Here is a 25,498-nt window from a genome sequence, read left to right on the forward strand (position 1 = left end):
CACACACAATATGCCAACATGGCCGCCTAACATTACATCTGCCCAATCGCATCAAGACTACTAACAATACATCACCGCGAGGACCAATCACAATTCAGATAATAAAAAAAAACTTGCGCACTAAGGAATGTGTCTTTCCCGAGCCCTAAAGAAACTTTTTTTTTTTTCTTTAACATTAGGATCTCGGAGCTCCGCCCCGAGCCCTAAAAAAGGGCCCTAAGACTTCCCCTTCCAGCTTTAGGCAGGTTTCTTTACTGGATGCAACCGGAAAACTGTTTGCCAAAAGCATACTCCTTCACCTCCATGATTGGGCCTTTGGTAATGATCTAGTCCCCGTAGAACAAGCAGGATTCCGTGAGCATAGTGGCACTATGGATAACATCTCTGTCTTACAAACCCTGATTGAAAAATATCCAATAGGTAGGGGAATGGCCTTATTTGTTGCCTTTATAGATTTCTCTACGCCATCCACCGGGTTGACCTGAGGACGCTGTGGAGAAAACTGGCTCCAATGGGGATCCCGGTGCTTTTGTTAAGATTGGTCATAGCATTGCATTCCTCTACATGGACAAAGGTGTTGATGGGAGGTAACGAGGGTCTGTCAAATAAAGTGATAACTCACAATAGGTTGAAGCATGGATGCCTATTAGCTCCTATCCTCTTTTCCTTGTGCATCAATGATTTGTCGAGAAGGGTTGGGCAGTGTAAAGGTGACTCGCCAAAATTAGGCCCCCTACAATTGAGTTGTCTGCTTTATGCGGATGGCGCTATCCTATTGGATTTAACTCCAAAAGGTTTGCAAAGAAGTCTGAATGAGTTAGGTAATTACTCTGATGATAACTTTTTTTAAATAAATATTTTAAAAAGCAAATCATGGTTTTTAGGCCTCAGAGATGCAGGGTCAGAAACAATATTAATTGATTTTTAGGTAAAAATAAACTTGACGTTGTGAAGCAGTACTCGTATCTGGGAAGAACTTTCTCAAGTAAGTGCTCAAGCAATGATCACATTGACCAGTGCAGAAGTAAGACTATATCCCAGGCTTCTGCCCTTGATAGGCTATATAAATGCTGTGGGCAAAGACACTTTGTATATGTTTTATCTGTTTATAAAATCAAGATCCCGTCATCATTGAGCTACACATGTGAATTAGTGGATGCACAGCAGTGGGGTATATTTGAAAAGGTGGAAGGCCACATTTGGCGCCAAATTTGTAATTTGAACTGTGCAGCATGTATAGCGGCTCTTCAGCTTGAATTTGGGCTTCTCTCAACTTATGTGATTGCCAGCATGTTTAAGGTGGTGAAACATTCCATTGGAAAATGATGCAAGCTCTGTTCGGGCTGCGCCAAGACACAACATTTTTGCCAGCTTGAGAGAAAAAAGTGTTGTTTTTAGAAATTATGTGAAAGCCTTACACTCATGTGAAATTGGGTGTAATGGTATATGCTCTCAACCAAAATCTGCATTGAAAACTTTAATAAAAAAAACATTTATGAAGTCAGTCACAAGAGAGCTATACCTTTGTGTTGAGGGCGCTCTAGAAACAAAATATTAGTGGGGAGTTGTATGTATAAAAACCCTGAACTGTACGTTCTATGGAACACACCCCAAGGAGCGCGTAGAACCATTTTACTGTTAAGGATGAATTTGCTCCCTTTGCAAAGTTTTACAGGAGCCTGGGATAGATTATTCAGGGAGAATAGGCTTTGTGATCTATGTGGAAATTTGGTTCAGGATTTAAATCATGTATTACCTGTATTTGTTTGCCTTTTATTACTACCTCTACAACATCGATTATTAAAACCTGTATTCTTATAATATAACAATACTACCGCAGAGGAGGCTCGGAATGGTATATTAGCCCTCCCTCGGAATTATTATGTTTAAAAATGTTTTGTTTAGTTTTTTAAACAATTTGTAAACATTTTTTAGAGAGGTGTATAATGTTGTGTTTAGATTCATTATGCTTATTACGATTTCTGATGTGTAGCTTACTTTGCACAATATAAACTTGAACCGGGGGCAGGATGTAAAATCAAGGGCTACTTGGCCGCATCCCACAATATGCGTTGTTTGGATAGGCAAAAAGGGTCCCTGTTGGTTACGATATTTTATAACCATTGTAAATTGATTCTTAGGGTACTTGATTTGTATAAAGGAGGATATTTGAATATTAAAAGGGGACAAACTATTATGTAGTTTGCTCAATTTTAAAATCGGTTGTGGGAAGGATTTAATACATGCGCACCTGCACTTTATACATTAGGTTGTGTGAATATGTGGAGTCACGTCTGCTTTTAAACTTCACTTGTATAGTGAAATTATAATTGTAGCTTCTCTGATTGTATTTATTCTATTATTAAGATTACTATGATATGATACATTGTACATTTTTTTATTTTTTGAATTATTTAATGTAGAACTCATTGGAGTTCCGAATCATACAAACTGAAACATTGAGAAGTAAAAAAAAAGAAAAAGACAACCTACCTGGAGACAGCCTACATATGAAAAGACAGCCCAATTTTGGCTCACATTTTTTTTAGCAAATCACAAATTTATGAAGTGGAATTAGGTTATGCCTCGTCCTTGAAGATCACAACATTCCCTTTGACTTTCGATGCCTTTGTGGCCTCCCTTGTGGCCGTTCTAAGCACTCCTAGTAGTGGATATCTTTTAAATGAAGAAGGCACTCAGTTCCACATTAGAAAATCCTAGAGTTTGTGGATTGCTAAACAGTAATAGACCACCTCATCCACACCTATCAAAGGATGTGTCTCAATTGACTCTGTTGAAATAGTGTCAAATAATGTGTTCTGTTACCTCCAACGTCATTAGGAGGTCAACCCTCTTCTGATGACTCAATGCAGCCATCCTAGCAGCTGTCGTATCATGGATAAACTCAGGCAAATTATATCTATTGAGACCTCCCATGCAGAATTGAAGGGCTGCCTCAAGGTTGCAAAACTAAGCATCATGGCTTGTGCTCGTGAATTCTACTGATATAAGACACTCCCATATCCTCATTTGAATAAAGTTCAAATGCTACCTTACTCTAGTGTGAGTGCTTAACAAAACCAACATACAGAATAAAATCAAATGGAACAAATATTTTGATGCTTGGCGCAGTGTACAAGAACTTTAGTTTTCTGCAGCAGAAACTCCTGTATGTGCTAATTAGCAGGTTATGTGGCACTCTCTTAGAGCTGCTCTCAGGGATGGACAGGTGGTGGATTCCTCAGGCCCTTCACTCTTGAAAGCAGATAAGATTCCAGTCCACTGTTCCATAGATTACCACACATGTATATTACCCAAATTGCCACTCTTTACCTGCTTGCACACAACACTGCTTACCTTTGCTCTAGCTTCTCTTCCAGCCTCTGCTTCTGCAGCCATTGCTCTCTGTAAACTCTGTGGGAGCTTTACGTCCTTTATTTCCACTCGTTCAACTTTTATTCCCCAATCTTTCGTAGCATTGTATAGATGGTGCTGTAAAAAGGTAAAGGAGTTAGGAGTAACCAATTAGATCATTTCAGAGATGACATTCTTCCACATGGTTTTACCTACCCAACACCAGTATTTCTTGTATTATGATTTTCAAAACAGGATTCTAGTTTTGATTTCAGAATAATTGGACACATTTAATTCAGTGTGCATGATTTGTTATTGTCCTAAGGAATTTTAGCTGGTGCCACACATCATAGACGAAAGGGTTAATAACCTGGCAATTTTGCAAGCATTCTCATCAGTATGCCAGATGCCAGATGATATAAATAATAAGCTGCATATCAGCAGTCTGCTACGACTGTGGTTAAGGATGAGGCAATTTCAGACGTTTCAGAATTTCACATACTTTTTCAGTCTTTCTTGAGCGCTGAGTTGTCGCCCACCTTAAGTGAACAGCAGAAAAAGAGATTTAAGAAGCACGACTGAGAGGGACTTTGGCTCGGCACACATGTTCATCTTTCTCCTTATAGGTTGTGATTGGGTAAAAGTTGTGAGCGTCTGGAAAAAAGAGTACTTGCATTGCACAGCAATGTGCAACAACCAAGGGCGGACCAAAATGGCCGCACTTCACCGCTAACTTCCTCTTATGATTGTCAGAAGGTAATGAGAGATGATGTGCACATACAACTCCTGCACCTGCTGCTGTTGGGTGCAAACTGCATAGCAGAATAGAAACTGTGTACACATGGAGAGGTACACTCACAAGATGTCTTTTCCAATAAGTAATACCGACCAAATCCTTTACGTAAGGCAATTCTTTATTTTAAACGTCATCAGACAACATGAGCTCCAGCCAACGCGTTTCGTTCAATAAAGATTATTGTAAGCCAATTTCTTTGATCGATTCTTCTGTGAAAGTGCTAGGGCGTGTGGTTTTGGCCAATCTCACAGACTGGCTGAATGATGCTGATATCCTCTCCAATCTGCAGTATGGTTTTAGGAAGGGGAGAGGTACCACCAATCAGTGCCTTAACTTGCTCTTGTTGACCGGGATATATACCATTGCGAAGAAGGGCACACTTCATTTAGCATTTATGGATCTTTCTTCAGCTTTTGACCGAGTGAACAGGTCCAAATTATGACATCTGCTCCTGAAATTAGGATTAGATGAAAATATTGTACATTTTTTGGCAGATTTGCATCAAGATCTGGGCGCCACAGTATGATTCGATCAAAGAGGAAACTTATCACGCAGCATCCATATAATCAAAGGAGTGACACTGGGCTGTATTTTGGCCCCTCTCCTATTCACTCTATATATTAACAACCTTGAATCTGTCTTATCGGGCGCTTGTATTGATATTCCGCGTATAAGAGAGAGATTAATTTCGGCCCTGTTATATGCGGATGCTGCTGCTCTACTAGCTAGGACGGCGAAGGGCATACAGCCCCTTCAACCACTTTTGTCTCATTTATGAAGTCTTTGGACTTGGATGTGAATTTTTCTAAGTCCCACATTATGATCATGGGGGCTAAGCCTAAGAAATGTAAAAGCCACTATTGTGAGGGAAACAATCTTACACTGGTGACATCATTCTCATATTTGAGAGTACTATTTGACGAAAAGGGGTTCCTGGCTCACACAAATGCAGGCTAAAAGAAATATAATGGCAAGATCAACTGTTGCTATTTTAGATTTTGCCTGCAGATTGGGTTTTAACCCATACAAGCCATGTTAAATATCTACAGGGCTAAATGTCTGGCCATTGCGAGCTATGCTTCAGAACTTTGGGGTTACAGAAATGCCGGGAATGTGCAAATAGTGGAAAATACATTTCTAAGAAAATTGCAATCCATACCGTCATCGACATCCACCTATGTTATACATCAAAATGGGCACAGGTTTTATAACAGACACCATTGGAATGGCTCCTCTGCTCAAATGGATTAGTATTTGGATAAATCCGGAGCTGGAGATAAACCGTGTTATCATCCGTGACTGTTTAACTCTTGCTTTGGTAAGTAGCATCCCATGGCTAAATTATGTCAAAAGGACTGCAGTTTATTTAGGCAGACCTGAGTTTTTTGGCTTCCGGAGAAATTGGCAAAAGACAATAAATTGTGAGTTAAAAATTTGTATGTTCAGGTATCTCAAAGTGATAGAGAGCAGAAGGAGTTAAGCAAACAGTCTGTTCGGGCTCATCAGTTGATATGTACATCATTAACGATTGAGCCATACTTAACCATTGTGTCTAACCAGCACCATCGTTTCCTATTGGTTTGATTTAGATTAAACCAACTACATTTGCTTTTTGCCGAGCCAAAGGGATGGAAAAAGCTAGATGTATGTACCTGTGACAATTTCTCTATTCAGGATTCTTTGTTTTATTTTGTGAACATTTTTTGCACATCCGTAATCGTTTTATAATACCGATTTTAAAAGGCAAGGTTTTACTCATGCAAAACCGGCTTTTATATTTTTGCAAATGTTAAATAACACATGGGAAATTTTTCAGATGGCTAGTTTTTTAACCGCGGCATTCAGGATTAAGAAGAAAGGAAGTGCTGCTAATAATGTGCATCATGTGTTAGGACCCGTGTTAAATCTTCCCGTTTTTATTCTATATATCAATTAATTAATTGCGTTTTTTGATAAATTGTGATGGTTATGTCTATTTAATTTTTTTGTAAAATATTTTGCAATGCATTTTGTAGTATACTTTTATGGTTTTAATTAACCGAATAAAGTGAATTTGACTGACTGACTGAAAATAAAGATTAAACTTCGTCAGGGCAAAAAGTAGCTGAGAAATAATGGAGATCCATAATTCCTGGTTCCCCAATGGCTGTGAGTCAAATTAGGGACCGCAATCCATTGATGTTCAATTTTGTCATCGGCGAAGACACGTGACTAGGAAAGTGCATAGTACTGCGTCCTGTGAGGGCATCCTTGATAAGGGCCTGGTGTGTAACCTTTTCTGCCGCGTGTACATGTTATTCCTTCCCGGATCAAAGTCGAAGTCAGCGCTTCATCAGGACTAGAACAAAGGTGGGTGGTGAGCCAACCCAACACCAATGATGTGATGTAGGTATTCCGCAGTGGTAAAAATCATGAGTGGAGAACCCAAGACCTACCCTCCTCCACTCCATCTATTCCGGCAAGTAGAGGAGGGTAGGTCCTGGGCCCTCCACGCACCGATAACATTTAGCAGCAGTGCGCTTACCTCTGCATCAACCAATGGGGATAATGATAATTGTCTCATTTGGTGGACAATCATAACCTATCTACTTTAACACCAGGTATTTTTACCACGGCGGAATACTTACATCACATTATAGGTGTGGGGATGGCTCACCACCACTGTTCCCAATTACCTGCGCGGTCGCGCGCGCGCGCATTGAAGGCACCCCAAGTGCGCAGTGCTCATTATTTAGCGCGCACATCCTGATACTGGTCGCGCCGCCTCTTCTAAAATGCTAGCGGCGCGAAAACCGGTCGTTTGCTGGAGACAACAAGAGACGGAGCGGCAGATAAGTGGGTTTTGGGAGGGCGTGCAAATGGCCCTTGCACTTGCTGCATTCCTTTCCTTACAATGCACCGCTGCGGGCTGATTGTGGGCCATTGAGTTAGTATTCGATGCTAATTGCAGCCTGTGTGCGCTGCAATTAACATTGAATACTAACTCAATGGGCCACAATCAGCCCCGCAGCGGTGCACTGTTAAGAAAAGAAAAGCACAGTGTCAAACCCGGCGTGTGCTAAACTCTGTTTTTCTTTTCTTAATTTGTCTTGTTTCCAGCACAAGGGTGCGCAAACTTGAGCAGCAAGGCCCATATGTGGATACCTGTAGACCATTTCTAAACCCACCACATTTGAAATAGTAAGATTTCAAATGTTTTTATTTTAAAATGACAATGGTCAAATTTAAGGAAGACACAGTAAGCGGAATTTGCTTCCGAACATGCAAATAAGCACATCTCATAACAATAATACATGAACAGCGCTGATGGTGGGTGGAAAGCATTCATGGTGGGCTCAGCAATCTAAACCGTGCTTAATCTGAGCCGAATGTCGCATTCTTTTTGGGGACCTGTACTTCTGTTTTTTATTAATAGACTTTCATCTTGAAAAAAAGAGATGAAAGAAAGACTTAAAAATGTGACAAAGTGCGACAGCAGGGAAGAAAATGAATCTGCTGCGAGAGTGAGATGAGGGGATACATAGAATATTTGGTAGATGAAAGAGGTATGGTGTGGAATTAAGACTTTACACACCATTGGTGTTCCACAACGTAGGTTCGTCTGAGAAAATTCTTTGGGATCCCGCACATATTCCTTTACAAATTAAGCACAAAATGTAAGAGGGTGGCCAAGAGGATCGACCCCTTAAATCTACCAGGCCCCCCACACAGTTTCCGCGGTAGATATGCATGTAGCAGAAAATCTAGGTTATCGGGGAAAACAAGCTGTGCTTCTGGCTTCTATGACTCCATTAAGGTTAAAAACGGCCCCACCACATGGCCCAGGTGAGTTCGCTCTCTCAGGTCTCAAACTCTTCTCACTTTAGAATGCCGTAGCTCACTTCCTTGGAGGCATCTTTTAAGACTCGGAGTGCTGCTCACCCTAGCTTGAGTATAGCGCATCTTTCTGGTGAGAGAGAAAGAGCAAATCGCTTCACACAGGTGAAATATTTTATTAATAAAGCACAAGCCCTCTTTGTCAGGAAACGGTACGTTGTCTGACGCATTAGCCAGTGATTCGAATCAAGATGACATATAATGCTGGTTGCTACGATGATGTGTAATGTCCACCCATTCTTCCCACTCTCTGAGGGGCAGCTCCGCCAGTATTTTGGTGTTGAGCCAAATAGCGCGCAGTCACATACAATAAAATCTGACAGTGAATGCTCGCTGATGTCCACAAGGAGACACATTGACATTCATTTTTAAAGAGGCAAAGAAGATATACAGATATGAACAAAAACATCAGTTTTTTTTTTTATTCTATAGTTTCACCATCTACCCAAATTGTAGTTTATTTCGTGGTCGAATAATAAATTGCATTGCTCATCTGTTAGAAGTAATTGCTAATGATGAAATGTTTAGGAGCTTAAGCTTAAAGCATGGGCTGGCCCGAGGAATCAAGCTAATTTAGAATGCAACTATACTCTGCAAATATGCTGTACTAGGTGTTATATGGCATGGTTTATTAGCAAAATATAAGACGTGGACAGATCATAGTTTTCCCGAGAAGCCTAGTGCTGGTGCGCAGAACGCTGGGGTTGCCAAAGCAAGGCTGTCTCGTCTTCATTCCTTTTTATGCCTCTTTCGTGGGTACCCTACACTTCCCTTCACTATCTCCAGGGGTCTTTTTCATCCACGCTTAGTTAATTTTTAAATTTCCCGTGTCTTTGCCTTGCTCCTTCTTTCTCCCTTTCTTGCTTTTGGGTCAAGGTCTGAAAATGAAAATGAAGTCCTGTTCCCCAAAAATGAGTTCTGCATCCAGCAACACTGACACTGCACAAATTATGAACTGATTGTGTGGCATGAGAGTAGATAGTCCGTGATTTAGGCTCTGAGTAGCCAACTTGTCGAGCAAGGTTGTTTAGATTCTTTTTCCTTTGGCCATGCCCATGGCGTGAAGCCAACATTGTCAAAGGACCAGAGAATGGTCATCACAGACTAGCAATTTCAGAATAATTAGGTAAAACACATCTTGCACACTAGAGGACTTTTTGGCAACTCCGAAACCTACTTCGCTGTATAGAAGGCTATAATGTGGTATATGAACCCAATTCACAAAAGAAATCAGAAGTGTAAATTTCCTTAGCTTTCCTTCTAACTTCAGCATAATTATCTATTTTTTTAGAGAACTCAAACGTTTTCAGGAGTAATTCTTAAAAGCTACATTAGCTGGAGGCTCAAATGACTTATTCAGCAAAACATGTTAGTTCCTAACCGCCCTCATGTGAAGGCAGTTTTGTACTGATAAATGCATATAATGGAAATTGGTAAATGAAGAAATGTCTTGAATTAATGCAATTGCACTTACTGGCTTTTTTCCTTAATGTAGAAAATATTTTTCAACATAGAGAAGCACCTTCTCCTACAACTCAACCAATTGTGGGGGGTTTCAATTAAATGTGCACAGTGGAAATGGGAATTTCCCACCCCTTGTTAACATTACATATATGGGCTTTTCCCAGACAGGGATGGTTCCGAAAAAGTTTATGAATATACACAAAAAGTTTGTTGGGTGTTGCCCAATTTGCCGAAAGTACCAAAGTATGAACGCACTTCTAGATGACATAGCCTCATTCCATAACCATGGTTACCTTTACTCAGCAGATTTGAACAAACATAAGCTTCTGTGTATCCAAATTGCAGATCTGCCTTAAGACCCTTAACGTGGCGCTGTGGCAAAAGTTTGGAAGGATATTTGGTGCGGCACAAACGTGTGGTTTGGTTTCTGGCGCACATAGCCATGGCTGCAGCGCACAGAGACCCTAAACTGCCGCCCACAGAGGAAAAAAATTAGAGGGAACATTGCTCACCACCAACCTTTTTTCTGGTCCTGACAAAGCGCAGGGGATCCGTTAGGGACCTAAAAAGGCACAAAACAAGTTAACCCAATCACACTCTTTCACACTCATAGCTACTGGGGCACATTACGCTCCACCAGTAGCTTTAACCATTTTTTGGTTCATTTAATCCTGTTAGGAGAACCGCCACATTAATACATTTTTTTTGTATCTCCTAGACAGTTTTAATCTTTATTCACCTACTTTTGGCCACCCTACACACCTATTACACACTCGCAAACACACCTTTTCATCATACAGCAAAATCAAAAAAAGATCTCTGCCAAGTGACCCTTCGTGGGGCCTGTAGGGCATTGCAGCGGTGGCCCGACGAAGAGCAATGCCCAATGATGAAGCACGACATCCCTAGGGGTGTGTGAGGGCAGCAAGAAATAATCTCTCGGATTCCCCTTCATGCTCATTGTGCTGTCATTTTGCAATATCATCTATCTATCTCCCTCTTTCTTTGGCATCTCTTTTCTTTAGAAACCATACCTTCGTGGTTAACATGACAAGCACTGTCCAGCTGGGATTCTCATAGATTACCTTTGTAGGCTAGGATTTAGCTTTCCACTCTGATAAGTCCTGTTTTTTTTCAGAATTTGATTGTTTTTTAGTTCTGGCTTGACAAATTAACAGTCTTCAAGGTCTTATCAGATCATCATAAAAAGAGCTGTAAGAAGTAGTACTAAAACAGGGGCTCTTGCTCCACCTACATGTTGCTCTTCTCGAGAAGGATTTGATGATTGAAAAATTGTTGTGCTTGTTTCACCTTGAAGTAGTTCCGTCTTCGTAACTGAGAGGCATCGTTAATGCTGACACAAGATCATTTACAGTAGGATGAGTCTTTACATGGTTTTTTTTGAATTACTTACCAAAAACCATATCTTATGAACTCTCTGTCATATACATTCGGAATGGGTTTACGCTTGTGGACTCCTTGACAAACACCACATGCAGGGGCTTTACATTGTGAATCCCCTGACAAGTGCATTAGGAAGGGGAGGCACATTGTGAACTCAGAGAAAGGAAATAGGAAGGTGTTTTACATTGTGAACACTCTGTCAAATACAATAGATATGATATACAATAGTGAAGTTCAAGAGAAACACCATAGGAAGAGGCTATTCATTTTGAACAATTTGACAGGCACATTCGGCATGGGTTTTATATTGTCAACCCTCTGCCAAATGCAATAGGAAGGGATTTACTATATATAGTCATTTTAGGTCCAGCCTAAGTAATTGCTAGGCATCTTTAGAAAGAGAGTTAATATTAATTTCAGTGAATACAATGTATACATTGGGTCTGCCTAAAATGTTTGATGGGTTTATTCAATCAGATATCTCAAGATGATTTTGAGGTTCATGTTAAAGTCAGAAGGATTACTTTTCTGATTGCTAAATGTGGTGCTATGGTAGTCGGCTTCTCATTTTACCTTCTAAACAACTTTACAATGCCTTTAGTCTTAGTCTTTTTGACTCCCTCTCTCGCTTGTGAACTTTGCAGCTGCCACCTCGTTGTGCAAGCAGGTCACTCAGCCGTGCTTGTGCCTGCTCCCTGAATCAAGCTGCATTGCTGACTTCCACCAACTGAACATCACATAGGGATATTCTTCTTACCAGGTGGACGTAGGAAAGTTTTATCTCTCTTGGGTAGTAGAGTCGATACTACTGAGGTATGACATCGGCGAAGTCTGGCGTCACGGGCATCCACAACAGGACGGCTTCACACACTACTCTGCTTAACACAATATCGATCCCAGAACAGATTATTGGTTTGCCTCCCGACTCTTACTTAAGTAAGTCCGTGCATGCACAATCCTACCACGCACCTACTCTGACCATTCCCCATTGCTAATCTCACTTGCTTCCCCTAAGATGCACCTGCCCCTGTTCTCATGGCGCTTTCCACCCTACTCTCTTCTCGACACTGCATTTAAGGAGGAATTGGCCCTATCCATAGAGATGTACTTTGAGGTGAATGTAGGGTCAGTGGACTCCTTCCAGATCGTCTGGGAAGCATTTAAGATCTACATCAGGGGGGTTGCTATCTCAAAGCACTCGGGAGTGCTCAAGTTGATACGTACTAGGTTGGCGACTTTGGAGCGTAAGTTAAAAGAACTAGAAACTGCCCGTGGGACGGACCATGATACGGCTCTTAATGAGGAGCTGACGGGGACACTTTGTGCATATCACAAGGAGGCGGAAGCGGAGTTAAAGCACCTCGGGAAATATGCCACTTCCAGAACGCATGGGGAAGGGTACTTGCGCAGATAGTCAAACAACGCAGGGATAGAACTGCTATACCAATTATGGAATCGGCGCAGGGGGACTCTCCACTCACGGAGACACAGGTGGCGGAGAAGTTCAAAGAATACTATGTAGATCTTTACTCTTCGTGTGGATCTGCCCCAGAGGAACGTATTCTTGATGACATGTCTCATATAGAACTACCATGGTTGTCCAACTTGCACCGCGAGTTCCTAATGCGGCGATTGAGCGTGAGGAGATCATTTGTGCTCTCTCGTAAATGAGGGCTGGGAGTGCCCCTGGAAGTGATGGCCTCACTGTAGCCTTCTATAAGGCGTGCCAATACCTTTTACTCCTGCACCTGCTCACATTATTTGAAGACATGTGTACCTCTGGAACCATGCCCCAGACTATGCGGGAGGCGATTCTGGTCGCCATACTTAAGCCGGGGAAACCCCGGAATGACTGTGCATCGTACAGGCCGTTATCCCTTATGAACGTGGACGCGCACATCTTCGCGAAGATATGAGCCAATCGCCTTAGCCCTCTGGTCACCACCATGGTTGCCCCGGAACAGGCTGGCTTCGTGCCTAGCCCGAATCTGACCTACAACTTGAGAACGGTATTCGTGGCTATGCAGCACACACACCCCGAGGTCCCTGCAATCACAGTCTTTTTCGACATGGAAAAGGCCTTCGACTCTGTTGAATGGCCCTTCATGAGACATGTCCTGAGCCATATGGGGGTTGGAACGGTATTCCTTCAACTACTGGCGACACTGTACCATGAGCCTGCATTCGGATTGGTTCACTGGTCACTGATCCTATACGAATCCACAGGGGCTCAAGGCAAGAATGTCCCCTATCTCCGATCCTGTATGCCCTGACTGCTGAACCATTAGCTTGCGCCCTGCTAGAATATCACAGACATCGAGGCATCCGATTCCCGAACTATCGCCTCATTGTCTCTACGTATGCAGATGACACCCTCCTATATGTTAGAGACCCAGAGAGCAACCTCTCACCCGTGCTACGCGAAGTGGTAATGTTCAGCTCCCTCTCTGCTGTAAAAGTTAATTGGGGTAAGTCCACCATGTTCCCCCTGACGCCTACCATGGTTCAGTTTGAGCCGGAATATCCATTACAATGGACCACTGATCCGGTAAGATATCTCGGTATCCGACTCCATACTGACTCTGAAATAGTTATGAGGGAGAAATATGGAGTTGCTATCTCTAAATTGGAAGACAACGTGAACAGCTGGATTCGCCTTCCGCTGTCGCTGATGGGTAGGGTATCTTTGATGAAAATGATTGTACTACCCGGTTTCCTTATCTTCTTCGCGAATATCCCTATGGTCCTACCCAAACATTTCTTCCAGCGCCTGCAGTCGCTAATGGTCCGACTAGTGTGGGCGGGCATGCAACCTCGTGTGGCCTGGAACATATTGACGCTCCCGTACGAGATGGGAGGTCTGAGTGCTCCGGATCTCGAACTATATTATAGGGTCGCACAGTGCTCCCATGCATATCATTCCAAACATACGTATTGAAACTATTGTAGCTGACCCCAAACCGCTGCCAGACCTTCTGTTGTCGCCCCGTGACAGACGCACAGGTATACTGGACTCTCTTACCTCGGTCACCCATGCGAGTCACTGTATGCTCGACGCACTAGCTGGTAACTTATTGTATTCCCCGTTGGCTCGGCTTGACTGCTGCCACTGGTTGGCGCCATGTAGAGACAAAGGAGTTATTGCTGCACTGCGGACATTGAATGTGCATACTATGGGGCATCTTTTTGAGGAAGGTGTTGCCCGCGCTTCAGGGGACATTATTGAGGGAGCGGAGTCACCCTTGGCGTTAGCGCAGTTCCAGCTGCACAGAACGAGGCATGCTCTACAGGACCTCATTGGAGAGGACATGGCGGAACCCCCAGAGGTCATCGCTCTGACCGTTGTTATCAAGGCACAGTCTCCTTCCAAGCTGGTGTCTAGACTCTACTGTGCAACATTGGCCACTAGGGACGGCGCATACACTAAGCCGCGTCTGGCATGGCAACAAGAACTGCAAATAGAGTTGCCAGATGATAAATGGCAGTACCGCTGCCTTAGCACTAAAAGGATATCCATTAACGGACGTCATAGATTAGTTCACTTCAAATTTATAAATAGGGTGTACTATACGCCGGAGTGACTGCATCGTTATGGCCTACGCAAGATTTCGAACTATATTATAGGGTCGCACAGTGCTCCCATGCATATCATTCCACACATACGTATTGAAACTATTGTAGCTGACCCCAAACCGCTGCCAGACCTTCTGTTCTCGCCCCGTGACAGACGCACAGGTATACTGGACTCTCTTACCTCGGTCACCCATGCGAGTCACTGTATGCTCGACGCGCTAGCTGGTAACTTATTGTATTCCCCGTTGGCTCGCTTGACTGCTGCCACTGGTTGGCGCCATGTAGAGACAAAGGAGTTATTGCTGCACTGCGGACATTGAATGTGCATACTATGGGGCATCTTTGTGAGGAAGGTGTTGCCCGCGCTTCAGGGGACATTATTGAGGGAGCGGAGTCACCCTTGGCGTTAGCGCAGTTCCAGCTGCACAGAAAGAGGCATGCTCTACAGGACCTCCTTGGAGAGGACATGGCGGAACCCCCAGAGGTCATCGCTCTGACCGTTGTTATCAAGGCACAGTCTCCTTCCAAGCTGGTGTCTAGACTCTACTGTGCAACACTGGCCACTAGGGACGGCGCATACACTAAGCCGCGTCTGGCATGGCAACAAGAACTGCAAATAGGGGGAGGAGCTTGGCGGGCATCCGAGATGGCCGCGTGAGCACAGCGCTCCCCGGACCCCCGCCGCTCCCGGCTTAATATCCTGATTTAATCCTGAATGTTTGCGAGGATTCATATTGAGGACGTTGGGCTGATCTACCTGGACTTTTCGTAAACGAATTTGGACCTCGGGTGTCTGAATTATGTTCACTTGAACTTTTGGGCTCCGCCCTCGAAGTGCGCCCGGGACTGGGTGAGGTTCGGTGGCCGTCTTGAAGTTGAACAACAACGGCAGGGGGATTGGTCGAGTGAGACCCCCTCTTAAGTTTCGGTTTCGTTTCTGCCTCGGACTGGGACATTGGTGAGAGGGCTGGGCCAGAGCTGCGGCCGCGCTCCACGTAGGTTGTTTGGCCCTTGGCTGCACTGTTTCTGGAGTGGGCTGCATCTATCCTGGTGCTTCATCTCTTGTAGTCCTTTGGTCCAGGGGCCTCCGTTTCTGGTGCTCGGCCCGTCGACCCTGGTGACATTGCTTGTGACGCATCTTCAAAATGGCGGGCAGAGGGGACCGAGAGACGCGCAAGACGAAGGCACCTCTGCGCGGGGGTCCGGTTCAATCTAATGTCATGGATCGTTATACCCACTCTAAGGGGTCCCCCGGAGCTGTCCTGCCCGGTCCCACTGCGTCGGACCAAGTACTAGATGCGTCGCCGGAGCCCTCCTTGCAAGACATCATGGGCGCCATTTCTGGCATGAGGGAATCCATAGGCCACCAGTATGAAACTTTGGCTCACAAACTGGACACTGTGGCGATTGAGGTCAATTTGATTCGAGCCGATCTCTCCAAGACGAACGAAAAGGTGAAATCGTTGGATATCAAATCTTCCAGCCTCACGACGGACGTCTCTGATATTCAGACGGAGATTGGCAATCTCCGCAGGGTGAACGATTTCATGACCCGGCGCTTGGAGGATTTTGAGAACAGGGCGCGTCGCTGTAATGTTCGCGTGGTTGGTGTGCCGGAGAATCCAGAACCCCACTCGGTTGATCTCCTGGTTGAAGATCTTATCCAGAATCACCTTTCACCGTCTGGCCTTAGTAAATTTTTCGCAGTGGAGCGCGCACATTGTGTTCCGGGGGGCCAGGGCAAGCCTGGCGCCCCGCCGAGACCTATTGTTGCCAAGCTTTTCCACTACAGAGATCAGGACACTATCCTGCAGGCCTCGCGGGCGAAGGGCCCAGTAGCCTTTGAAAATGCCACGGTGAACTTTTATCCGGACTTTTCCCAACAGGTCCAGAAGCAGCGGATGGGATTTCGTGGTGCCAAGAAACGTCTTAGGGACTTGGGGATGCGTTACGCAATGCTCTTTCCGACCAGGCTGCGGGTGGAGCATGATGATCGAACTTTCTTTTTTGATCGGCCAGAGGCTGTGAATGACTGGCTGGACTCCCTGCCTAATCGACCTCCTGAGACTGAGTCCGAAGCCCACCCGGGCGGTGCTGAAGGTGGTGTTGAGAGCTAAACGTTTCGTTTTTGACTGATGCCTTGTTTTGTATGACTTTTCCAGGGATGTAAGCCTATGTTCCTCTACCTCATATGTGTTTTGATGTATGGTCTTATTCTCGTTATTTATTGATCGGGGGGCGGGTGGGACGGAGCCTTTCCTCCTCCGGGGTCTTCGTGTAGAATAGGGGTTCTTTGGCGACAGGCACGCTGCAGGTTGGGGTGGCTTTTTAGCTTTTTGCAGGGGTGCAGGGTGGGGGGTGTTTTCCTGTTATTTGGGGGGTGGGTGGTTGGGAAGTTCATTGTTTGTATGTTCTGTGTTCAAGGCGACTTTATTCTGTATTTGAATTGCTTTTTGTGGTCGTGCTCATTGATGGGGGGTTTGGGCTTTGTCGGGTGGGATGGGGGGTAGCGGGTTGAGATTTGTTTCGTGGAACGTTAATGGTCTGGGTGATCGTATCAAACGCAGTGTGGTGTTGAAATGTATACGACGTTTATCTCCTGACGTTGTTTTCCTGCAGGAGACTCATTTGATAGGCAATGTCTGTCATGCAATGAACAGGTGGGGCTATCGCCTCGTAGCACATTCAGGGTTCACCTCGGGTTCCAGGGGTGTGGGTATCCTCATTCGGGCTTCCCCCCCCCCTGGCTATTGATGATGTTATACAGGATGACCGGGGGCGGTATGCTGTCCTTGTGGGTCGGTATGAAGGCCGTACCCTCTCCTTATTAACGGTTTATGTGCCTCCCGGCTTGCAGACTTCCACCTTTTCAGATTTGGGCCGTGTCTTGTTGGACCTTCCTGATAGTACTCTCTTTCTGGCTGGTGACTTTAATTCGGTAGTCTCTGGTATTCATGATCGCCACCCTCCTAGGGATACCCCGGCGGCTCAGCAGTGGTTGGGTGGCTTTTTGGATACCTTCGGCCTAGTGGACTGCTGGAGGCTTTTGCATCCTACGCAGCTGCAGTACACCTTTCACTCCGGGGCTCATGGGAGTTTGTCTCGGCTGGATTATTTCCTGATGCCGGCGGCTCAGTCCCCGGCTGTGCGTGAGATTGTGCACTTGCCCAGGGGTGTCTCTGACCACTCTCCGCTCTGGCTTCGTTTTGAGGTTGGGGTGGAAGCAGCGGGCAGGGTGGCTCCCATTAATCCGTGGTACCTTACCTCCCCTGAGACCCGCACCCTTTTACTTAAGTCCCTCGACTCGTATTTTCTGGATAACGAGGGGTCGGTTTCATCTGCTGTGTCCCTGTGGGAGGCTTTTAAGACTGTGATTCGTGGGCAGGCCCTCTCCCTTATTGCTGAGGCTAAGAGAGCGAGGAATAGAGAAGTGGTTGATCTTGAGGGGGAAATTTCTGTACTGGAGGAGGGCTTGGAATCTGGTGTCACGCCTGAGAAGCTCCATGCCCTGGGTCTGAAACAATTTGATTATAAGTCCTTGGTCACGGATGCCGCCAAAGTGATGTTTCGGGAGCAACAGGGACGTTTGTATGATGTGGGTGATAAAGCGGGTAAATTGCTGGCGTGGCTGGATAAGAAGGAGAGAGCTAATCGTGTGGTCCCCGTGATTCAGTCTGCCTGTGGTGTGAGTGTAACGGACCCGATTGGGATAGTTGACCGGTTTGCCGAGTACTTCCGTGTGGTGTATACCCCTGTGTCTGTGAGGGATGTGGTTGACTCTCGCCTTCTGTTGCGTGATATAGCCCTGCCCAGTGTTTCTGATTCGGACCGTGTGGCGTTGGACTCCCCCTTTACGGTTGATGAGATAGCTACTGCCATCCGTTCCCTCCGTTCTGGCAAAGCATTGGGCCCGAACGGGTTGCCAATCGAATTGTACAAATTGCGTCCGGATAGGCTTGCTCCGTATCTCCGCGCCATGTTTCTGGAGTCCCGGGAGCGGGGTATTCTCCCTTATGATCAGAGACTAGCCACGATAGTTGTCATCCCCAAGGAGGGCAAACCACGTGATCTTTGTTCCTCCTATAGACCCATATCCCTACTAAATGTTGAACCCAAGGTGTTGGCGAAACTCCTGGCCACCCGTCTCTTGACGGTCATTAGTGACTTGGTCCATCCGGATCAATCTGGATTTATCCCACATCGCAACACGGCTCTGAACCTACGTCGTCTTCATGGCGCGATCGCGAGGGCGGGGCTTCTGACGGAGCCGGCCATTTTGGCATCGTTGGATGCATCCATGGCCTTCGACACGGTGGAGTGGCCCTATCTTTGGGCGGCTCTTGAGAAATTTGGTTTTGGGCCTGATTTTATTGGTTGGGTCAAGTTGCTGTACGCGGCACCTCTGGCGCAAGTGGTGGTGAATGGTAGGGTCTCGGCTCCCTTCACCCTCGGCAGGGGTACCCGTCAGGGATGCCCCTTGTCTCCATTACTGTTTGCTCTCGCCTTGGAACCGTTGGCTGCCTGGCTCCGGTGGGAACCGTCTCTCAAGGGGATTCGCTGGTCTCCGGACTTTGAGGACCGCGTTTCGCTTTACGCGGACGATATCCTTTTATACCTCACCTCCCCGCGTAAATCTCTGTCTGTTCTGTTTGATGTTCTTGCTTCTTTTGGGGCCAACTCGGGCCTCGTTATTAATTGGGCCAAGTCCTGTGTATATGTTCTTTCGGGGGTTTTGCCCCCCTTGCCGAGTAGACTTCCTATTCAAGTGGTCCAATCGGGCTTCAAGTACTTAGGGATTTTTATTACGTTGGACCCGACACTCCGCTTTGAGCATAATCTCCTCCCACCGTTGCTTAGACTGCGACTGGATGTGGCCCGTTGGCGCAAGCTTCCTTTATCACCGCTGGGCAGGGCGGCCCTGTTTAAAATGATGTCCTTGCCGCGATTCCTTTACGCGCTTCACAACTCCTGTGACGCTATCCCTAAAACCTATTTCCAAGAGGTTGAGAGTCTTCAACGGCAGTTGATATGGGATGGCCGACCCCGTATCGCGCTCGCAAAGCTCACCATCCCCTGGTATGACGGGGGCATGGCGCTCCCCGATATCAAGCGATATTATTGGGCTTCCCAGTTGTCTGCCATTAATCATGTGATGTTTTCCCTGGGTCGTAATCCTGCATTCGAGATGGACAGACTCCAGCTTCCGGGTGGGGACTTTACTAGAGCGCTTTATTCCCGATCGGCCGGGCGCCATCTCGTGGGCCCGTCCAGGATTGCAGTAACGGTGTGGCGGGCTGCGAGTGTGAGTTTGGGGTGGGAGGATCGATTGACGTTAGCGACACCGCTTTATGCATCCGAACGTTTGGGCGGACTCTGGTCTACCAAGGGTTTCGACCGCTGGGATGTGATTGGGATCTGTAAGGTGGGTGACGTGTACTCGAACGGTTGTGTGAAGTCGTTCCAGGCCCTCCAGGCGGAATATGGTTTGAGTGGTAGGGAATTTTTTCGCTACCTGCAGGTCCGACATGCCCTCGCCTCAGTCTTGGTTCCTGATGAGGCCTTGCCTGAATCTTCCCCCCTCGAGGACCGTGTCCTTGATGGGCATCTTCCCGATAGCACTATTTCTCTGATTTACAAGAAGTTGATTAATAATCGGGTGGACTTACTGGTCCGACTTCGGGAGGCTTGGGTTCGCGATGGGTTGGAACTGGACGACGAGGATTGGCAATCGGCGCTCTCCTCTCCCAAGGAGGTGGCCATTCCTGCCCGTCTCCATTTGGTTCAGCTTAAGATTCTTCATCGAGTCTATGTCACTGGTCCGCGTCTGGTTACGATGGGCTTTTCTTCGGATGGGCTATGCAAGCGTGGATGTGGCTTGAGTGCGACCTTTTTGCATATCCTTTGGGAGTGCCCGGTTATAGCTGCTTATTGGACTGCTGTGCTTGAGGTGATGACTGCTGTTACGGATGTGGCCCTGCGACCGGAGCCTCGCAGATGTCTGTTGAATGTATGGGAACCCACTGACTACTCTGTGGCCCAGACCAGATGGGCTACCCTTGGTTACATGATTGCGAAGCGGGATGTCGCGCAACTCTGGGGCGCTTCCAGGCCCCCTGAGGTCTCGAAGTGGGAAGACAATATGGACTGGTCCATGTTTCGTGAGAAGACGGTTTATGTGGCCAGGGGCAGACCCAGGGCGTGGACGAAGGTTTGGGGCCAGTGGAATGATTATCGTGGGGGTATTTGCACCCCTCCCCTTGAAAACACTGCTGAGATTGTCCTTTCTCCCTAGACTAGAGTTCCCGGAACCTTTCCGTAGGGTTTTTTATACCTCCGGTTCTCCCCGCTGCTCCCCTCCCCCCCCTCCTCGACTTGATTGGAGTGTGTTCTCCTGATCGTGGAACCGTCCCCTCCGCTCTTTGGGCTGACCTTAATTATCGTCCATTCGCCTTTAGTGTTTATGTTTTCTTTTTGTAAAAAATTAAAATACAAATTGTTCTGTGATGTCTATAGAGTAATGCTTTGTACTTGAGCTGTACCTATCCACGGGTGTATATTTTTCTTACATGCATTTTGCCTTGTTATTAGCGGCCAGCCCGTGAGGTTGTAGGCCCATTCTTGTACTTTTCTATGCTTACTCCAATAAAGGTTTTGGAAAAAAAAAAAAAAAAAAAGAACTGCAAATAGAGTTGCCAGATGATAAATGGCAGTACCGCTGCCTTAGCACTAAAAGGATATCTCTTAACGGACGTCATAGATTAGTTCACTTCAAATTTATAAATAGGGTGTACTATACGCCGGAGCGACTGCATCGTTATGGCCTACGCAAGATTCTGTAATGCGACCGATGCGGTGCGCAGGTTGCAGATTTCCTCCACGTTGCGTGGTCCTGCCCTGGAATCGCCCGTTTTTGAAGGGAGGTCTTCCGCGAGGTGAATCGCATGACGGATATGACGCTAACCCTGGACCCGCTCTTAGCTGTATTGGGCTACTCCAAACCGCTTCCCAAGTCCCATAGGCGTCTGGTGGATATGGCTTTTCTCCTTGCTAAAAGATGCATTGCTGTCTGCTGGATGCGCGGTCCGACCCCTACATTGACACAATGGTCTAGGGATATGCTGTTTTGCAGTACACAAACGGAGAATTACAGTGAGCTACTAACCCCTCGCAACAGGCCCAAGAATTTCTGGTCCCTATACCTGTCTAAGAGAAGCACCTCAGAGGCCCCTGACAGTTCTGATTCGGATTCCCAGACAATGACTACTCCCACTGAAATTGGCCAGAACACGTAGCTGCCCCCCTAGGTAACCATTGACCGCTGTCTCTCTCTTATTTCTTCACAACTTGAGCGCTGGCTAGGTCACCAGAAGATATGATGATACGCCACAGAGGGCACACTTGAATTCTAGTGTTGTCAGTTGTTATTACTCTCTTATTGTGTCAAGCTAATATCGAGAGGTGCTGATGTGGAATTCTTGGAAACGATGACTGTGTATATGTCCGGTCTAAAGTCTGTAATGCTGTTTTGGCTTTGGTTATTATGCTGTAAACTTGCCAATAAACATGTTTAAAAAAAAAAGGAAAGTTTTATCTCACTTGCATTGAAGTGCGGAATTGTGTATTTTTAGGGATCCTCCCACTGGCAAAGTCCTAATAAATGCCTGTGACTTTCGTTTAGGCAGTTCCTTGAGTAGAAACATGTCAGCAGGTGCATGGATGTAGAGGTCATAATACGCAAATATCCCCAGTATACCTTTTTAACCATATCTAGGATACCTATGAATAAAATAATTGTCCTTAGGTGCACCTTAAGGTAGTTTTAGAACTGGATACCTGATTTATCCAGAACATAATACCGTATTAAGAACTCCCTTGTAGTCCGAAATTGATTCCACTCTGGTAGAATTATCCTAACAGGGTGGAGTAAGAAAGTCAATGATGATGAATGCCACATAAAGTGGTGAGGGATCCTTATTGTGTCAAAACAAGGGTTCCCTGAATAATTAGGTAGCTAAACCCCTAGGTCAGGGAAAAAAACACTGTGAGAGTAACAACCCAGGCGGCAATAAATGTTTGTCAAAGTAATAATAGAGGGCACAGGACCAATTTCAGAGTGGAGAACACAGTGTTTTATTATTAATACACACAATTTAAAATGTATTTAATAAAAAGTCAAAAGAAATAAAAATGCATAAACACCATGGAGAGTGTATAGATGTACGGGATTCTAAAAATTTATATCAACATAACATGAAGAAGCAATTCCATCAGTACAGAATGTTAAAGACAAAAATAAAACAAAAGGAGTGTTTTATCGACGCGCGTTTCGGCGACCAGTGCCTTCTTCAGGACAAGGAACACTCAGTTACCTAAATGTGAAAAGAATAGACAACAATAAAAACCCCACATAGGAACCCCTCATAAGAAGATCTATTAACATAGTAACAATAAAAAAAGATAAATAACAGCTCAAATGTACAAAACCTAATACACTTACTAAATTATAATCTCCATGAATTACAACGAAAGAGGTCCATAGCCTCAATTTTGACAACAGTTAATTCAAACCAATAAACAAATGGATAATAATGACTCTCGGTGCTCATTTAAAGGAACATTGTTATAAAATGTAATGAGTAACTCCATTGGTATTACACGCAGTTATGTAAGGTTATTTATGGACTCACTATGAGTTGTGAATAAAACTCATTTTGATTCTAGTGGAGCATTTACTGGATTATCACATTCCATTGATGACAAAGCATAAGAGGTGGTAATTCGATGCACTATATGGGGCAATAGAGTACAAACCATTTCGATGGGCGTGATTTATAACCTCATATTGATTAGAAACAAATTGGCCAAGGTTATTTATGGACCTACTCTAAACTACGATCATGGATTATTAGGGTACTAAAAAAGCATTTACCGGATAATAATGTTCCATTAGTAGCAAGATATTAACAATAGCAATCAAACAAACTATATGGAACCATGAGATACAGGCCTTATGTTCCCAAAGTGACTATTCATACTTACTATAGGTACGTCTGACAAGGCATCAAATTATTGTCGTTTTATGCAGTTCGAATTGGATCTCGCATTTGGAAAGGTAATTTCTAACAGAATAAAAGAATATTTTTTTAGAAATTAACAGTATGGACGGACAACCTATGTTCATTCAATATTATAAGTCATCCTATTCCAAACGAGGACTCCCATTCGTAAATCATCAAGCTAAAAGACATGTTCATAGTAAAGGATAATGGGTAGTGCAGAAGGGTTCGTTTTAAATAAATAAGAAGATAACCGAACCCAAACTGGTAAATCCAATGGTGCAACTTACATAAATTATCAAGATGAAATCGACGTTTTCCGTTTACACAGGGGATGAATGTAAGTCTTCTACGTTGATATAAAGAGATTACTACAAAAATATAATAAAGATAAGGCCAATTAAACTTTCAAGATAATACAGCTAGAACAAGTAGGACAGATAACTACTAACTTTGAAATAAGCCAAGCATACGGCAAATAGCCTACCTTAAAATGCGGTATTGCTACAGATACCGAGCCGATGTTAAGGAAGGTCAATTCCTCAAGGAGTTAATACTTCTATAAAGAGCTTGATCTAGAGGAAAAGCCACCACGAGAAAAATAAAAGTCAGTGTACAGGAACACTTAAGCACAATAAAAGCTGGAAAAGTAACCACCAAACTGGTACAGCACTGTCACCACGAGAAACATAGCTTCACATGGACTGTCCTGGAGACAGTGAAGGGCAATCCGAACAACATTGAGGCAGTGTTACTGAGTAAGGCAGCTAGATGGATTTTTAGAGAAAGAAGTGACACAAAGGGCCTGAACGAGATAATCGAGTGGAACAGAGTGAAGTAAGAACCACCCACAGTGACCGTTCAATTCATACTTGCACTAGCTGAGTGTAGGATAACTGGTGGTTACACTGGATAGGTGCCCTTAGTGTACACTCGGAGTGATGGGCTGTGCCCTATTTTTCTCTATATAAATATGGCTGTACCCTTGAAATGATTGTTGGCAGTTCCATGCACGGTTAATACAGGCTGCATGTGAAACCACTTAGAAATTAAGGACGTGTCCTTGGTTTTGCAATACAATTTGAATATGATTACTGCCTTCCAATCTGTTTTTTCTGAATGGGGGCAATCTGTAGATGCTGGTGGCTGAAGGTTGGCCGTGTGCGTTGGAATTATACTTGACATAAAAGACTATGCACATTATTAAGAACATCCAATCACGTTTTTATATGTAAATATCGTAATCCGTATCATTTTTGTTGTTTTTTTCGGCGTAGTTGCAGTACTGAGCAATCAAGTTGATGGCCGCGATGTCAATAAGGTTCAGGTTTTGGACAAGTGTAATTTTTACATATAAAGTTGTTACACATATAGAAATGCATGGAGATCCCCTCCGTTTAAAGATGGCGCCTGCAATTTCTAGCATGCATGGCTGTTGCTCTGGATCACGCCTACTCCATCACGTGAGCGGGGCTTGCAGGGGATCGGGAGAGTGGCCGTGTCCGTTGGAATTATACTTGACATAAAAGACTATGCACATTATTGAGAACATAACACTATGAACATCCAATAACGTTTTTATATGTAAATATCGTAATTCGTATCATTATTGTGTTTTTTTCGGCGTAGTTGCAGTACTGAGCAATCGAGTTGATGGCCGCGATGTCAATAAGGTTCAGGTTTTGAACAAGTGTAATATTTTACATATAAAGTTGTTACACATATAGAAATGCATGGAGATCCCCTCCGTGTAAAGATGGCGCCCGCAATTTTTTGCGTGCATGGCTGTTGCTCTGGATCACGCCTACTCCATCACGTGAGCGGGGCTTTCAGGGGATCGGGAAAGCGGCCGCTCTTTAAAAGACGCGTGTAACGTTGCCGCGTCGTTCCTGGCATGATTTATGGTCCCGTTCCAATATTTGTAGGGTGAGGAGTTGGGGGTAGTTTGAATGGCGTGTGTTTCGTTTGCTGCTCG

General features: G+C 44.9%; 1 protein-coding gene across 11 annotated transcripts in view; it reads right to left on the reverse strand.

Annotated features, from left to right (window-relative positions):
• Positions 1–25,498, reverse strand: part of LOC144771984 (stomatin-like) — a 981,083-nt gene that overhangs the window by 140,054 nt on the left and 815,531 nt on the right. For all 11 annotated transcript variants that reach the window (XM_078656206.1, XM_078656207.1, XM_078656202.1 and 8 more), the window contains one exon: positions 3,358–3,492. In XM_078656206.1, the coding sequence (XP_078512332.1) occupies positions 3,358–3,492 (135 nt within the window). The remainder of the gene's footprint in view (positions 1–3,357; positions 3,493–25,498) is intronic.

Source organism: Lissotriton helveticus, chromosome 8 (genome assembly GCF_964261635.1).
Source record: "Lissotriton helveticus chromosome 8, aLisHel1.1, whole genome shotgun sequence".
NCBI classification, from domain to species: Eukaryota; Metazoa; Chordata; class Amphibia; order Caudata; family Salamandridae; genus Lissotriton; species Lissotriton helveticus.